General features: G+C 42.4%; 2 protein-coding genes across 2 annotated transcripts in view; both read left to right on the top strand.

The window, feature by feature from the left end:
• The window catches only part of T265_00490 (hypothetical protein), a gene marked incomplete at both ends in the record, with an annotated part of 18,333 nt that extends 6,311 nt beyond the window's left edge, over positions 1-12,022 (top strand). The window contains 4 exons of the mRNA XM_009164294.1: positions 1,077-1,382; positions 3,682-3,893; positions 9,938-10,073; positions 11,615-12,022. Coding sequence (XP_009162558.1) covers positions 1,077-1,382; positions 3,682-3,893; positions 9,938-10,073; positions 11,615-11,845 — 885 coding nt within the window. The remainder of the gene's footprint in view (positions 1-1,076; positions 1,383-3,681; positions 3,894-9,937; positions 10,074-11,614) is intronic.
• A 4,727-nt stretch (positions 12,023-16,749) lies between these two features.
• The window catches only part of T265_00489 (hypothetical protein), a gene marked incomplete at both ends in the record, with an annotated part of 4,739 nt that continues 3,081 nt past the window's right edge, over positions 16,750-18,407 (top strand). Inside the window, one exon of the mRNA XM_009164293.1 lies at positions 16,750-16,803. Within this exon, the coding sequence (XP_009162557.1) occupies positions 16,750-16,803 (54 nt within the window). The remainder of the gene's footprint in view (positions 16,804-18,407) is intronic.

The raw sequence follows: 18,407 nt of genomic DNA, 5'->3' as shown, positions 1-18,407 counted from the left end.
AGAATGTCAAATTATGTGTATTTATATATATATATATATATATATATATATATGTACATTATATACATTCCGATTTATGGTCAACGGACACCGTTGTTTTTTTAGTAGACAGTGTGCAACCATACGCGCCTTCACCAATAGGAGATTAAAACAGCCTTTTTAACTGACTTGAAGCCAGACGACTATCCAACCGGTGGATTCGGGCATGTTTAACCCATGTAAGTTGATAATAGTTGATCAGATGTTCGCTTGAAATTAGCAATCGGCTTACAAATGCCTCTTCACCAGTCGAGGCGATACCATCAGTACGCATCGATGGTATCTCCTGGTGGAGAAACGTTGGCCAAGCTCGCCGAACAGATCGATGGCCACCTGATTCGTACACGCACCTGAGCTACAACTGTTTTAACACTGCCAATCATGTTACCGTTTGACGGACCATCTGCCAGTGTTTTTCACAAACTTCCTTGAAAAAAGCAACAGACCGCATGTTTCTCCGCCTAAGTTTATTTTTTGAATCTTTCGCAAAATATCGCGGAACACGGGAGGTATGGATATTTGATAATTTTTATTCGGAAGCTATAAATTTCTAGAGAAATCGATGTTGTTTTTGTGCACATATGGTCATTCTTTTTTTGTCTGGAGGACTTCTGTGGCTTAGGGTAGTCTGTAAAAGTGTGTATATTTCCTCTGTTTAATACCCTCAACGAAATGATTCTAAGTGAACTTTCCTATTATCAAAGGGAACTATACTCTTGCAAGACATTCACTATGAATAGTGCGAAAAGTTTTGATCTCTCTTCTTGAAGCCGGCCATTTCTATCCGTCTTGTTGCTTAATCTATTTTGTATCAATTTTCCGTCACTTTTGCTGTACGTCTGATTCCGTTTTTGGTGCGGAAACGCTTGGAATTGCCACCCGAATATGAAAAATGTAACGCAGTTGAAAGACTTACACGAATGGTTGACAGTGCGTTTGTTTTCTCAGACAGCACCGGAACTTTGGCAGAACCCATAACGTAATTTACGTTTTTGGCTTTTGTTCCACGATGACTCTTGCATCTTTCTTTTCGACAGTCTAATCCTGGAGATGTGAGCCAACCAAAGAGTTCTTCAGACTGCACACTGAACGTCAAGAATAGTAGCGAAAGCAGCTCACCATTGCCATTAGATACGTCTAGCATATCAGACACACCACAGGACTCTGCTAGCGCCAATTCCGTACCACTGAAACTTGAATTTCCTAGGGAGCACTCACCCAAAATTGAAAAAACTCTGCGCTCGTGTGAAGTAACAGAAACACTTGGAGAGCCCGTTCATTCTATCGGAGCGGCGTTAGTTGCTGATGAACTCCTGCTTCCAGTTACAAGTGCAGAAACTAAGGTGAGTCAAAAAGACTACTACATCCGAATATAATCTTTTCTAAGACATCGGTTAAAGAGTTAATCGCACAGACAGCTGGAATAGTGTGAGTGGTTTTTTTATTGACGACTACTGCTATTTCTCAGTATCTGTACGTTCGGTTAGCTTCTGCGTCGAAAATGTTATCAATTCATCTTGATAAAAGTACGGAAGAAGCAACGCTTTCGGAGACCAAAATCTTGTAAGGATATGTAACACGCTACTTAAATCTCTACTTTAGCGGGGAAAGCTCTTTTTCGATCCAAAATGTTGGTGAAGGAAGAATGGTAAAAAGACTAAGTTGGGCCACGATGCCATATTTAAGTGGACGCTGTCAAACTGACGCCTTTATCGTTGGGGTCCAAATGCTCGTGGTAACACTCAGGACCGCCATGGTATTTTGTACCTTAGTGATCTCAATGAACACAGAGATCTTCAAAGTTTCTGGTACTTACGAACCTGGTCTTCTGTTGGATGAGGTTTCATCATCATCATCATCATCATCATCATCATCATCATCATCATCGACAGCATGACATCAGTGTTCAACATCGATATTTCACTGCCGTACAACCATGGTTTATTTGAAAGAAAGAAAATGAAAAAGGTGGAGGGGGAAGAGACGTAGTGCTAGATTACTACAATCATTCCGAGGTGTCTACAAATCCAGACATTCACTCAGGCAATCTGGATAGAAACTGACAACAAGATCATCGCTGACATCGGTTGGCAGCGATATTTTGCAGCGTCTCCACTCAGGCGCAGTGGAGATCACGTGGTCCCCATCCTAGAAGTCGAGTAGCACCGACAGCACCCAAGCGTTTCTTGATTTATTTCATACTCCTCTGCCAAGTCAACGGTTGGTCACCTCTCTGCTTCCGCAACTCTGAATTGGACATGGAAAACAGCACTCTTTTTGGCAAACGATGGTTCGGCATACGTAACACATGTTCCAACCAACACGGCTTCTGGTGCTGAACACATCCTTCAATGGAAATACCCGTTGCACAACCGAAAACTCGCTTTCTAATTGCCTCCTTACGGAGTCGCCGACACTAACCCACGTGAGCTATTGATCTGAGACAACGACTGTCGGACACCCGAAGACATCTCATTTCCGCCGTTCGGACAGGCCAAGTCTCACAGCCATGAACAAGACAAGCCCGTACTGTAGCTTGATGCACACGTCCCTTCAAATTCATTGATAAACCACTTTGACGCCATAGGTGTCTCAAGTTAGCAAACGCGGCCCGAGCCTTGCAGATTCGTGCATTCACCTCATCTGTCAGACAACAATCAGAACTAATACAACTTCCAAGACACGTAAAACGCTCCACAACTTCAAACAATTCTTCCTGGATTGTAAGTGACGTGTTCAGTGACTGCATGTCCACGAGCATGACCTTACACTTTGTGGGTGCAAAGTGCATAACAACGGATGGGATGAATGTGGTTTTGGAGAATCTCAAGTTTTTTGAAAGTTCAGAAAAGCCCGGCTACTCCTTTCGTCATACTCTGATTTTTTCTCATGTGCATTCGTTTATTGTTGGGTGAAGATATCATAATAGATGTCAAATCGATTTTAAATACTGATAAAAGGCTTCTCCAAATACGTCCTCAAATTTCATTCGTTTGTTGGGCCATTATTATTGCAGCTGGCCCCCACTAATTTGTGCATGTACCCGAAGCTTAATGACAGAGTGCATAAAATTCGGTTCCAGGATCAAATTTCCCCAGATATTTCGGTTCCAAATTTTTCCAGAAAGAACCCCGTTATTTTCCTGGGTGAGACGCCTCGGTGGTTAGAGCACGAGTTTATTGACCGGAAAGTCCCTGATTCGAACCCGACTTCTGCCTCTCGACTGCCCCTGTCTAGACCTGGGCGATCCGGCAGTATCCCAGCCCTCGTGATTCCTTCTAGTGGCATGGGAGTTGGGAGCCAAAAGAACGCTACAGCTGATCTATTATTTTGGCCTTTTGCAGGCATGGGAAAACTACGCCGTACATTTTAATTTTCAGCCAAGACCAACTGAAGATTTGTGCCTGAACTCATTATCTTGCAGTTTTAAGCGGTAGTCCCGTTTATTATGTCTATTTAGGTGTTGGACTATTGATGACAATCTTTGTACTTTCTTCAAGTTTCAATCACTAGTAGAAGAGCTGACAAAATTGTTCAGTGTTCACTGATTCATGAGCAAAATTCAATATGTAAAGCTGGTTTTTCACTTGTGGAGTTTCACAATTAGAATAGTTTTTCGCTTGTATTGTTTATCGTCCACAGCAAGCTACACCTGTTGCATGTGAGGATCCGCTACCTCACAAAATGACCACTTCCGAATTCACAGTTCCCAACGTTACATCTTTGCGGTTGACACATAAACAATGGATGAAACAGAAGTTCATTCAGGCACGTAACGCAGAACAAGCACGGTGGCAGGCAGAAGAACGTGTTTCCAGGGAGGAAGAGGGTTCAACATTTTTAAATTATTGGAGGTAGGTGGAGATATTTGTTGGGTCGGAACGTTGTTCAACAAGGCACGGCATTAGACCAGCCGCATTGCTCAGAAGAAATCCACTTGGGTTCAAAGACACAAAGTTTTGAGTAGTATAAGTTTGCTACTGTTGTATAAACTCCTTAAAACTGAAGTCACACCTCAAGTAGAGCCGTGTGGATGGGAAACCGGGGGCTTCCCTATTCGGCTAACTGGTGTTTCTGTTCATATGGTGGTAACATGTCGTGTATAGGGAAGTTTCATTGAGGCACAGTTACAGCTCCTACTTCCTTTCAATATGAGTGGGTACGAAGACCGGGAAAATAGATCACCCACCACCTTAGTCTTCTTATTCATGGTTATGAGAAGAACGAGTTGTTTGCCGGAGAGAAGCGCGGTGTCCGCAAAGCCACCTTCGGTCATTAATGAATATAAATTCCTGCTCGAAAGATTAACTGACGCTTATTCGACGCTCAACTTTTGAGATAAAAGCCTCTTTAGACCGATCGTCTTTTAAACTCCTCTGAAGAAAGTTGCTGATTACTTGAACTCCCATTACCACTTGTCCTAATATAGCAATATTCATCTGAAATTACTATCCAATCTGGCGCTTATCCCCGCCAGATTTCTAAAAAGGTTTCTCTCTTCCAAAAGGCCACTCTACCCTTCCTCCCAGATGAGCGATTTTCCCCATTAGGACAGGTCCATATCTGATCATTTATTCCAATGCAGATAATGCCAACCTATTTCATGGGCCGGATGGCATTTCCGAAAGACATTGGCGAACATGCGAAATGTCTAGAAATGTTGAAAATCTGTCTATCTAGTTGTTCCTGTCGGACACTGGATTTGAATAAAAAAATGTTGCTGCTGCCCAACAAATATCTAGTATTTTCTCAAGCTGGAAAGAACAACACTCACTCAGCTAATGTTTCCTTCAATTCGTTCGCTGTGCAGCACTTGCTTATCCCAGAATGCTCATTTGCCAGTTCCCGATTTTCCTCACAGATTTTCGATGAAATGGGACATTCTCCAGATATCCACTGGATCCTCGCCGCCGCCATATTTTGGCACCCTATGGCCTGCTCCCTTGGATGATAGACATAATTTGTGATCAAATTTTATCTAAAGCGTGACCTCAAAGCTAATCAAACATAAATTTGGACCACATAATACTGCAGGGCTTATTGTGTGTGAATTCGTTAGCGTCCGTCAATAAGAGACGCTTGTTCTGGATTACAGCTAAATAACAAGACTAACAAAGACCTCAACGGTGTAACTTTGGGAGACATAGTGAACAGACAAACGCAACTACAAGAGGGAGATTATCCAGTACGTAAAGTTACCTAGCCATATGATTTGAGCTACCACTGAAATCTATTCATGAATAGTGTACATTTATATGAATAATCAGGGTCTTAATCTGGTGATGAAGTCCCGTTCCCTTTGATACCCAAATCCAAGTTCACCTAATAAAATATGAAACACCACGGCGCACAAATTATTCCGTTCTGCTTTCTGAAAACTACTGTAAGATAAGCAACCCTAGTTCACGGTGAAATGGCTACCAGTATAATGGTTTACACTGCTGATGAAGCACGCAAGTAGCCTGTTGTCCAGTGACCAGGCTCCGTCCTCGTATCCGACGAAAGACGAAGATTGTCATGGGGATTATGGAACTGCTTTGCGATGTTCTTTTATAATTGCTTACTGTCCGAAGGACGTCCAGGAATGTTCCAGAGGACGTTTCGAGACGTTCAGTTTTCAAAGACTCTGTGCATATGAAATATTTAATTTGGTGTCTAATAGCTTGTAACCACCTGGTTTGTTCTTCCTAACAAATGATTTTGCAGAGAAGTGCTTTCTCTCTTCCATCAGGAGCTGGATTGTGCACTACACACAATCTTTCAAGCTGGTTTACTCGTGAGTCAGTCGTACGTTGGGACAAAGTGCCTCTTAGGGGCTTCGCTTAAGTGCATTATCTGACCTCCAGGTCACTTTAGCTAAGCAAGCTGGGCACTAAATGTAGTTTTACGTCTGTCAGTAGATAAATAATGGAGGAAGTCACACTTGATGCATTGAATGTAAACTACACCGAATCTGAGGATTGCACGATGAGGTACAACCGAATTATTCGACTAGAATGAAACAGCCTAGGTCGTAATTCTTCCGTTATTCACATACGTCCCCGATCCCCTAACGTCCTCTTAACGCTTCACAGAGTCTCGAGAGACTGTGGCTTCATACCGCTTCGTAGTCGCTTTAATTTCTCCTGAACGCCGGTGCGATTTTTATAGATCGAAAGCCAGTATACTTCACTGTGCTATAGGAAGAAATGAGACCAATCCCAGCTCAAGCCAATCTGTAACCTGAGCTCTACGGCTGTAAACAAACTTGTAACCTGATCACACAGGCAAACCAGCAATCTAGGCCGAACAAATGCATGGTTTCTTAGATGGCTGTATAATCTTTGGTTCGGTGACCATGATCTGTTCTGAATGCAGAGAGGATTATAACGCGGTTGTGACGTTTATCGCCAAAGACGACGTAGCTAACGAAAAATCTCTCAACTCTCCACGCAATCCATTAGAAACTTTGTGTTTTTTGTCACGAGAGATGGAGAAAAAAGATGTATACTGTGGTTTGATCTGTAACTTTTATTGCGCGCCTGTAGAAGAGGAGAGGAACTACAGATGATCTTCACGAGAGTGAATAAAATCACAAATTTCATGGTCTCTTCCTCTGGAAAATGATCAACCGAAGACCATGCGACTACGTGACTACGCTATTGTCTAATAATAATATAATAATAATAATATAGTATATAATATTTAATACATATAATAATATAATATAATAATAATACTGTCTAATATTAAATTGATCACATTGCTGGTCAGCCACTTGTGGATTACCGGTAGTGTTCACTCATGGACCGGAAGAATGTGGTTTCAAATAACCTGGTGCATTTTCGACACCTCTCACCAGGAAAGCAACAGCAGCATAGTGCTTTTCAGCTAGTCAGGATGGACTGACTTTACCCGATTGGCAAATATGGCTGATGTATTTGACAGCACAACCCCGAAGATGGAGTGCGGTCGAACTTCTCTCGATTTTCTGCTGGCAGATTGCTAAGCAAGACCTAAAAGATGGTGGAATCCAGCTGCAAAGAAGGTAAGGTCTTGAGAACAACAAAGTGGAGAGAAATTGTTCGAACAGTGCACCCGTGGACTTGGGCAGGCTGTGCTTACACGTTTGCTATATGAAACGGGCTCAGCGGTGTAGATGGTGTACCAACCAAGCAGAAGCCATGTGGCGGAGAAAAATTGCCACACGAATGTAATTACATCAATGCCATCTGCAATTGTTTGGATATCGTGCCCAATAAGTTAAACAGAATGTGCGCAACTGTTTCCCAGTATCACATAGAAATATCGCACGGAGTTTGTGAATCCTGCGGTAATCTACAAGCAAAGACTGCCAGCATCGGATTTACCTACGCATCTGCCTACCTACAATCTAATGAGATAAAAGCTGTAGCTGGTCTAGGATATTGATTGATATAGTCTGCAGAAGACTTTTCTGGATATATTTCAAAAAGGTTAGACGATCACCTCATGACAGTCTTTCGTGACCTTCATTACTGGGTGTAGCCAACAAGCTTTAGCAACATTTCTTAGGCGACGAGTTATTCTTTGTCGACCAAGTGCAGCGCCTGAATAAAAGTTGACAATGAAAGCGCACTGGACTCTCTTGCTGAAAGACCCAAAGTTTATTCGTAACCACGCCTATGTGTGAAAACATTGGTACGGCTAAGAATTCGTCCGAATAGCGGTAGATCTGGGGTGTCCATAAATCCTTTGGCCTAGCCTCACCAATATCGTTCGCCAAAAGAGACATCGAAGGGAACAACGCGACCGGTTTGGTACGCTGCAGGCCTTAGGAATACTCTTGGCATACATCATGATGAAAACTGGTAACATGAAATATGAAACTACTCTATATTTAGGGAAGACTTCCTAATAAGGAGTCCCTAAGATGTGACAGTGTATATACGTGTCGGTATATACAAAGCCTCGCGTGTCAGTCTTATGGCAATAGTCTCGGGACCGAGGGAGGATGGTTCCTTCTAGGGTGGATGGTTCCATTTGGAGGAAACAAGTCAGGTTGATCACGGTACTGACCTAAATGGCACAAAATGTCTCTCTATTTTCTTGCCACACAAACGAAATCCACCACAACTTCGTTGTTGCGGAACACATAAAATGAGTTTTTACTTTTGCATATGCAGACCAGTAATTTCTCGAACACATTCTTATTGGGAGCACAATATTCCTCACGGTGCATCTATGCTTTGGTCCCAAAATCCCAATAATATAAAGGGGACTATTATGTGCTTGCAAAAGTGGTGACTGCTTGTAGTCTACGAGAAAAAGTCTTCCAAGCTTCATAATTTGTACAAAAACGGTGCCGAAATGTTTGCTTTAGTGTCCATAGGCAACAAATATATGCTAACGAGTTTATGAGTCATAAAACTCCAGGCTGCATAAACTAAAAACCTAAACTGCTTCTTAAGGAACGTCATGCCGAAAAGCGTAGGTGCGCATATCAGTATCAGAGGAAGAACACACATCTAGGCTTCACATAGTTAACTACTTAGGTTGCTGAGAGACTCCACAGTCTAGTATCGGTTTCATCATTGTTGGAGCTCATCCACTGAACGCAGTCCCCGAATCTCCATCCACTCCATTTTCTGCCTGAACATCACTTCTGATCAAACGAAAAATTAGGAGCTGTTCGCTGAGCATGGCAATTCGATTGCAAACGTTTCATCACCAATCTTCAGTGAGTTATTGGGGAGCGTAGTGGTGCGTAGCTATGAATTAGTTGTTGTGCACCACTACGCTCCCCAATAATGCACTGGTGACGTCACCTTGACTGGTGATGAAACGTTTACAATCAAACTGCGCGCCTCAGCGAACAAGCCCACGACCATCTACACTACCTGAGCTACCAACATTCTCCTCTATAAGAAAATTATGAGCTTTTCGCGGAACAAACTCATTTGCAAGAATACCATGAACCTGAGTCTCAGCTGGGCTTGATAGGCTATTTGCTCAGATTGCCCATTTCAAAAAAATAATCTGGTGGTTAACCTCGATTAGGCACTTCAATTGAGGTCCATTAACGAAACTACCGCACCAGTCTACACGTACGTTTGCATTATGGGGCTCGAAACACGGCGAGTTTCGTCCATCAAAGCCTCATCGATCGATCTAGCCCAAGCCGTTATGCTATTTTGCGCATGTCCTGGCAGAACACTTTAAGGCTACGATGTACAGCAAATCTTATCCGACTGCGTGAACATCATATTTATCATCCTTCGAGCAAAAGAGTTAGCTGATTTTTAAATAAAAGTCGGTGGAGCTTGAGTATTTTACTAAAGCGCCTTCTCATGGTCTTATCCTGTCAGACCGAATTCCGTAAACAGTTGCGCATTGAACCATTCATTGTCCAAGACTATTATTTACCATAGATTTACAGTTATGGCACTCACTCCCAATACACTAACCAAGATAGTAAGTAATTCAGAAGCCTTCACACAGATCGTGATAACGCTACTCTCGCACTCGATGCTAGGACTGTAAATTGAGGTCCGGTGGCAAAAAGATGAAGCGCACAGTATCCTGGATTAGAAGGATGGAAATGGAACGTATGATGGACATAGTATAGTGTGTTTTAAGGTCCAAAATTCATGGCGGCAAGATCGCACAGGCTTTCGGTGAAGTAGTTAGATGAAGTAAACGACCGATAAATTTCGACCATCACAGACCGTGCAACTGACGTGTCTTTCAACTTCAGGGAGCCTATAAGCCATTTCTGTTGAACGGTTTTCTCCCTTACTAGAGATGCAATGTTCTCTAGCTTGTCATTTCGTGTTCGACTGACATTAGAAGCGTGAAAACTTTATGTTCCTACTTTATGTTCCTCAAAAATTTTTGACAAACTTTTGCTTCATTATGATTCGGTTTTTATTCACTTCAGGGATGTACTGAGGAGGCATCGTCATCGACCAGAGCTGAATAGCGGCACCGTTGACCGTAAGGCCCTAGGAGAAATTCTTAAACAGTGGAACTGTTGTACGCTTGTGGTCGGAGCACAATTACCGGAGATCAAACAGGTAAACCTCTGTGGACTACTGAAGACGTTTTGTTACATCCCTCTTATTTTCAGTCTTATCTCGGTGTATGTTGTGTTCTTCAGTGTGCAGATGTCATTTTCTGCCGCTTGCACCGGTTTCATCCACCGATTATCATTTTTTACCATTAGAAACCGCAAAAATGGCTAGACCTTTTCAAGTCCACTTCAAGGCATTTCGATATTTACTGACCAATGGGGTTCTTTAGAGGAAATGCAAGGTTGTCAGATGTTCATTGGGTTTCATTAGCATAGGTCGTTTGGAGTGAAATAAGGAAACTCAGCTGGATTTCTCCATCACGATGCCCTTTAAATAGATGTGCTTCACCAGGTTGCCTCATGTTTCATTTTATGAGATGTTCGAGATATCGCGTGCATTATACAGACGTAAAACGCTATTCGTAGGGTAGCTTTAAGACTCACTGTCAGACCACAACCGATTTTGCTCACCTTGGGGCCCATCCAAAATGATGCAGTCGCCGAGTCTCCGTAAAGCTCATGTTCGAGGTGAACTCAAATTACATGAAATTTGACAACATGCTCAACTAAATTCCAGTTTATTTTTCAGGGGATACTCGATTGGAGCCCATGTGAATCTCTCGTTTATGATTCCTCCATGAACTGAATGTTTTCAGAAGTTTTATGAGTAATGTGTTGCGTCCATAGAGTACATCGCACTATCTCGAATACATCTCGAGTACATTGGACGTGATAGACTACTCTTAAGTGTCACTTACGGCAACCAGCTACCACCCGAGACTGCATAGAATCAACGAATGCCTTCACGTTTGAAAGAAGTAGCACGTGGATCTGCTATCGGAACCAAATGATGGACCTAAACGTGGGACTGTTGCCCAATCGTACACAATGACATTCAGGCCTGTTTTGCTTGCAGGTCTCCAGGTTGTTTTGACCTCAGCTATCCCTATTCTATAGCCTCTTCAGATCCCCATGATCATCAGGGCAGCTTCAGCCAACCAAATCGCCATTATTACACTATATTCCATTATTCTGATTATTCGGCCGACCTAGGACTGAATTTATTACAGCTGACTCATTTAAGTTGTCCAGCCAGTTCTACACTGGTTTAGTGGCATAATAGGCTACCGAAGAAAGTCCCTTTGAAGAAGATTTCCATCAAGGTACTGATCTAAGATGTGTTCGCTGTGATAAGGAACCAGCTCGACAATAGCACAGAAATCCTTTTCAGAGACCATTCTTTCCCTTCCTGTGGGAGGGTGAAACATTATGATGTTAATGAATGGCAGTTGCCCTTATTGAATGCTTAACCCATATAAAATAATTTCGAATGAGGTAGGCCTGTCGTAGTGAATACGGCTCTTCCGGATGATCATTTCCGATCCAATCGTTCTTTGTGGAACTTTTAAGTTGCTGTGAGTACATATCAGTAGGTAGTTGCTTCGATCTGTTTGATCCAAGACTGAACAGACCGCAAGAATTTCTGCACAATCAACCAACTGTTTTATTTCAAACGCACCTCTCTTTGTTTTCCTTTCTTGACAGAAACACCCCAAAAGTCAAACCCGTCGCCTTACCCTTCGATTTCCAGCAACGCTACTGATGCCTGAGTCATGCACAGAAGAAGACATACAAGAAGCAAACCACAAACTGAACATTGATCATACTGTAGTTGTGGTTGGTATGTGTCAGCAACCAAATGGGCAAAAGATTTTAGCCGACAGCACAGTAGGGAGAGCACAAGACTGGACGGGGACAAAAATTAGAACACCCTAGCAATCGACATCATCGTCATTTTTAGCGCCGCAGCAGAACTACTCCGCTCGTCGAACAAAATTCTTTTCTAGCACACACCTTGATTTTATCCAAGTATTTATAATGAGTTTTGTTTACCCAGCAATACGTAATGATCTGTTTTATTTTTTCTTCTGTTGTTGCAGCTGTAAAAGTGAGAAAATAAAACCGGAAAAATGCATATGATCGTCCTTATCCTCTTGACAAAGCAGCAACTCATCACCCTGAACAAATGATTCGACGACAAAAGCTTGAGCGCAGCATGAGCAATTCTTTTGGACACATTTGTCCTTGCTGGTCCGGCTGAAATGTGGAAACCCCGTAGTAGATGCCACCTTCATTTTTCCACTGTTCAATCAGTACAATGACTTCTTCCCAGCGGGGACCTCTTGTGAAAAAAGTATACGGTAGCTTGCAGTTGAAGCCCATGCATTGTTGTGGACTACATAAGAAATCAGGCCACATGCCGAAAAACTATGGCAATGGAGTATCTTCGGCTGATGGAATTCCGAGGATGTTCCCCCCGCACAAACTTTTTCACGCGGAAACTGCGGGTACCACCAGATTTCATTGCATTTAACAATTAGTTTTAATGGGTCATGCGCAAAACACCCTCTGATAAGCGACTGTGATGGCAAAAATCAAAATTTGTGTATTTGGCGAATTAGAACTCGGAAGTATTCCTTGCAGCCAGTTAAGTAGTTCTGTTAGGGAGTCGCGTCCTTGTAGAGGGTTTGTGAGTTGGTTGGAGTGGACATTCCATTCCTAGTTAACGGCTATGTGGCAACTAACTACACAGGCAGTGTGAGCGCATTTCATAAGTGTCTTTAGTTGAAGATGCCGGGAATTGATGACCAGTGGCCATATGCGTGTGCACGACACCCAGATGCTAATTCTATAGAGGCGCTCATTAGTAATGGTTAGCAAAATATTCAGTTGCCTTCTAAAAAGACAACCTGATTAGCGACGGAGTTTATACGTCAAAGATGTGGTGAACTCTGTGTCATTCTTAAATGCCACACCCATCCAAATTACTACAGGCATCCTCGTTGCAAGTATGGCAGCAGAATCTGCATGCTCCGGCAGAGCCTTCAGATTTTGTAGGAGCACTAAAATCACTTCCTGAATGAAGCCGTTTTTTGGTCAGTTTCAATATTTTCTATTTTCATCTGCTCCCTTGGGTAGAGTTTTGGTCGTTCCCATCCGAAGAACTAGCGATGGTTGTATCGCAACATAGTTTCTGCGGACTGTTGCGGCTAGACGTACTCGGTTCCCCAGTTATTCAAACAAAGCCTAGCACGTGTCACTATTCGGGAGTGTTTAACTTTGGCTTACTCTTCGCGCACGTGAGGTTCATATGCAACAGTGGTTTTGTACTTTTCCACCCTTCATTGAGAATCCGATGAACTTAGATCCTTGTGCTTCATTTAAGAGAAATTTGCTGCCGCAGATAAAAAAATTTCCCAAGTTTAATGGTTTACTACAAGAACGCTGAGGACTGGACCGACCCCTGCAGGAACTCCACTATTGTCTGTCAAGCGCCATAAATTTGCTTACTGATGGTCCACTTAAGACAGTTGGTTAAGCCCGGGTTGAAAACCAAAGACAGTGAGCGCACCTTTTAGCCGCAACGGACGGTGAAAGCTTTCGAACGACTAAAATATGTAGTACTAGCCCGCCGGATTCTTCGAATTCCCTTCGAAAACAGTTGATCACCTGGATGCCAATCGTCAGACCTCGAGTACAATTTGAATGACACTGGGGACACGATTAACGTCCATTCCCGGTACTAGTTTGCGAACACCTTTAAGCGTTGATGTCAATCCTGTAACACTGATGGTGACTGTGAAATGAGGCACCGAATACCAACTGCTAGATTTTCCGAGGGAGTGAAATCAAAGGAGCCTTAAACATGGCCCCCACGAGCTCTTCTGAGATGGATGAGACTACCGAAATCAGGAGTTCTAAAATTCTCAGTATTCGTATTGGGTTTGAGGCGTAGCTTGGTTGATAACTCGGGTCTATACAGAGGGGTTTTGCAAGGGATACTGTGCCAAACTGGTACCTTGGTGTTCATCAGTAAAACTGATATTCGTGTCACAGATCCTGTCCTCACCACGGGATTTCCGATTGAATTCGAAGTGCGGTCGACTTCATATTCGGAAAAGACTTATTTTTAAGCTGGAATAAATGAACTATCTTTCTGGGCCAGTCGAACGAATTTATTCGCCGATTCGTAGTCTGTTTCATTCTAGGGAAACGGTGTGGAAAACAAGACAGCCTTGTTGCGTTCTTTGTACCAGCTCACCCCGCTATCGCAGGTGTGCACGGACAGCGTCTCGGACGGTGTTTGCTAAAAATTATACCACATGTAAACAGCACAAATATGGATACGGGCATCGGCAGTAGTGGAATTTTGGCGAATTGAGGAACTGAGAAGAGACATGGGGGAGGTTTAAGTGATTCCAATGTATAAACTAGAGACATCTGGCATCTTTCTGCTCGAGCGAAAAGTTTGTTTTCGATGGGCAATTAAATGAGACATGTTTTTTAGGAGTATAACAATAGAAATTATATCTATTTGTTTGGACTTATCTGACAGCCACCGGACCACCGCAGAATAATAGTTGTCCTACCTAATAGATTTAGAATAACTGTCTCCGTACTTTCTTGGAGGACACAAAGTGAATCTTGGACAAAGTGATAGGCGTTACCGTCCGGCCTTTTCAAGACTACAGACTCCTGATTACGTCGAGCCCCAGGAGAATGGCCAGCCAGAAAACATCGGGCATGTCGAACTTCTTGGGATGTTGAGAGAAGCTTCAAATGCTGATGCTGAGCTTTTCGTCCAATCCGTAACGTTTTGCGTAAAACGTCAGCTCCATAAAGTGTAAACCTGGCCCAAACAAGAAGACGATATTAGGCCGCACGGAAAACGGATAACTAACCATAAAATCATTATAATTTTCAAAGGGAACTCCCTAAAACCTTGTCTATGGGACCGCCAAACATCTATTCCTACAATAGGCTACGTCATTTTAGAAAGCACTAATTTTAAAGGTGAGAAATTTACGGAGAATGTACTCCCGTATTTCTTAAACCACCCGACGCGTTGCTGTGTTTCAAATTGGAAACGGGATCTTTTACATCTGGCTAGGTTCAAAAGCCTTTTATGTAACGATGGGAAAATTAGCCTTGTCAACATCGCCGCCAAAATGGTTGCTTCTACAGTTCATGACCACATTTCTATTGCACGAAGCAACCAAAACTCCTAAAACGAGATAGATTAAGTCACTGTAGCAGACACGTCTGCTAGATAAACACTTGACGGTATACTGTGTTTTGTCAATCCAAGTGAAAAGAGAACCCAGTGCTTGTTTTGGTGGCTCTTGCGCTGCATTTTATTCCACTCAACTCAAACAGTCATTGGCCATCTTACTTTGATTTTATCGAGGCACATTGATCATAAAATAGCTCGATTTTCCATTTTGTGGCGGCAGAGTAGGTTTTACCATTCGTGTTATTCATATTTCTAACACATTGGAAGATGTCAAGATGCACAGGTTGATACTTGGGGGCCGAAAATCAGCCAGCTGTGTGGATCGCGCAAGTCAAAGTCTTGCCGACGCAACCCTTTGGAATAAAACCAAATATAAATACCTATAAATATGGATAAATAAATAACATAACATAACATAAATAATATGTATATAAATATATGAATAAATATAAATATAAATACCTATAAATAATAAACCTAATACAGCCTAATATAAAATCAAAAATAAAACCTAAGAGTCACCCTTGTTCGAGTCATCATCATCATCGTTATCAGATGTAGGAGGGCTTCACTTGTTGAGTGTTGCAGCTGCCACAGTATCGTCCACCGATAATTTGGGAAGGTGGGGTAGGTAACCGAGCACTGGAAGTATAACGAAAACTAACATGAATACACAAATATCCCCTAGAAAAGAAGACCACGTTCGCCACTTAACAGGGCGAAACAAATGTGTTGGAGAATTCGAATATCTGGATTTCCCTCTTTAATCGAAGAAGTAAGCAATGAAAGCAAGTAAGTAACAATAAGTAAGCGAAAATAAATATATAAACACATACCTGAATGGTTAAATGTATAACTAAATAGATAAGTGGGGAGAAATACAGATATATGTATAGGTAGACGCAAACACCAAGGAAGAGCTGGTATCTGCTTGGGGTAATAGTCTGTACAAAAACGTTGACGATCGCGGTTTACGAGAGTTGGTCGCTTTGCCTCTTTCTAATTGATGGCTTGTATTTCCAGAACGAATGTTTCCTCGGATGTTTGTCTGCAGTATCCAGCTCCGATGCAACCTGCTCAAGACGAGAGTTAGAAGCGCTCGGTATGGCCATGGTGACCAGACGGTCTTATGTTGTGAAAACTGTGGCCAACCGGAGAATTTGCTGCATATTTCGCAGTTCTGCTGGATGACGCATCACGCCAGATGTATTTGTCATAGTTGCGTTGCAAGGCCAAACGTGTCCGTCGACTAGAATACACCGTCTTCGAGGAGTTGAGAGTATCTACTTCGACGTCCTTCATCAAAACTTGACCTAATCGCTGTTCGGGATTGCCGAGCAACTGTAATAGACGTAGCATAGTCTCGGATGGGCACGCCGCGACTGTGTGTAATGAGAAGAAGCAGAAGTATGGTGCTGATGAATAATACCTCGCCATAATCTCAGCCCTACTTGCAATCAATTGTGAAATCGACTGTTTGGTTCACCAACCGATGATCACCTCTTATTGAGGGACCTGTTTTCCTTAATCCGCCAAGGACTGGGTCCTCCTAAGGTCACAGTCAGTGACTTGTATTTGCTTGCTATTGTAGCCTCTCTGCCTACTTATGGCACATGGTGCTGTGTGTACATTTTTGCAGTTTAAGCTCACACCATACCCAGTATGACGGACACTTTGTGCCTGATGTGCGAGTCTTGATTGTGCTAGTGCTTACCGCGCCTTGAAGAGCATTCACCATTTTTTGTCCTTTTTTCGGTAGTTGGTCTTTAGACGCGTGTTTTCATTTCAAAATTTTTACATACGTTGGGATTCATCTCATCTGACTGAAACTGTTGGCGGCATGGCTTCGAATGAGACGTTTCTCTCTTTTGTCCCATATTCTCCTGCTACCCTTTCGCATTCGTCGCTTGCATTCACTTTTTAAGTTTGTAACCATGTTGTTCAAAAATGAATGACGACACATGCATCTGACAACAGAAAGAGGAACACGAGGAATGATATTTTTTGTATTTATCAGCCTCAATTTGAACGTGATTCAAAGCCAAATGAAAAGAAAATACTTTCTGGGAAGTCAATGAAGAGCAACCGTTACTACAAGTATAGGGCGAAAAAGCAAATCTGGAAATTGACATATGGAGGCTTATAAAATGTCACTTATCTTTAATGGGGACAATAATTTCTCGGTTTTGAGGAAACTCATCCAACATACGGGCAGTTGGAATTTGGTGTGATGTGATGATAAGTCCCCATCAGTGGCAACAGAAGAGCAACTATAGTAAGCGCCTGGATGAGTTGCAATGCATCTCAAGTCCACGAGAGTCCAGGACGTCTTTAATGAACCCTTTAACTTGCAAAAGAAGAAGAGGATAATGAGTTTGATGCGCAGAAATGCACTTTACACATGGATGGAAGCAAATGTTGGCAGAGTGATGTTTGGAAGCACACCAGAATTAGGAAGAGAGAAGAGTTTCTTGCTTTTTCTGTATATTATAATCAGAACGAAACACTGTCGTATAGCTGCCTGGTAAGTGAAGGAGTGCAACAAGAAGGATGAATTTTAGTCATGATTTGTCTGTCGTTCGTGCGTAAAGTGGGAGAACAATAGGGAAAATTTTGTCAAAAGGTAACTCCATCGAATGCAACAGAGAGGCATCCTACGAAAGGTCAGGGAAAGTAGACATCCTTGGTAAATAAACGTTCCATGACACTTGAGATGGTTACAATCAGTTAGTTACCAGTAGCCATGGAAACGGGCTTCAGGAGAATAGCTAGATAAAAGTTGGAGAAAAAGTCTCAAGAGATGGTCAAATCAGTTCATCAGTTCAGTAGGGGTCGGAAAAATCGTCAAGCCATACAACCGAATTAGACGGGTAAAAATGTTCTGCGGATTAAGTTCACGGCAACGCATACAGGTTGCGTGGACAGCCTTTAAATAACGTGGTTGCAGATAGTCACACACTTGTAAAATATTACTTGAATGAGGACTGTAGAAGTAGATGGAACGGTTGAAACATTACTATTCACTGGGTTGCATCAGAGGTTGAAAAAAGGTTTTCCAATTAGGACTGTGGATTTTTTATTCTTGATGAGTTTTTTGTTGAGTAGGACACCATTTCTGGTTTTACAATTCACTAAATCGTGCAGGATGTGGAAAAAGCATAACATATAGTTGACCTTGTTGCAATGAATCCACTTGGTGCAGGGACAGTTGTAAATTCTAGGGAGAAACCGTGGATGTAATCTGGCTGCAGTTTCCATGCTCTA

This window comes from Opisthorchis viverrini, assembly GCF_000715545.1.
Source record: "Opisthorchis viverrini unplaced genomic scaffold opera_v5_5, whole genome shotgun sequence".
In the NCBI taxonomy this organism is placed as follows: domain Eukaryota; kingdom Metazoa; phylum Platyhelminthes; class Trematoda; order Opisthorchiida; family Opisthorchiidae; genus Opisthorchis; species Opisthorchis viverrini.
The sequence above is the reverse complement of the archived record's forward strand: the minus strand, read 5'-3'. Positions and strand labels throughout refer to the sequence as shown.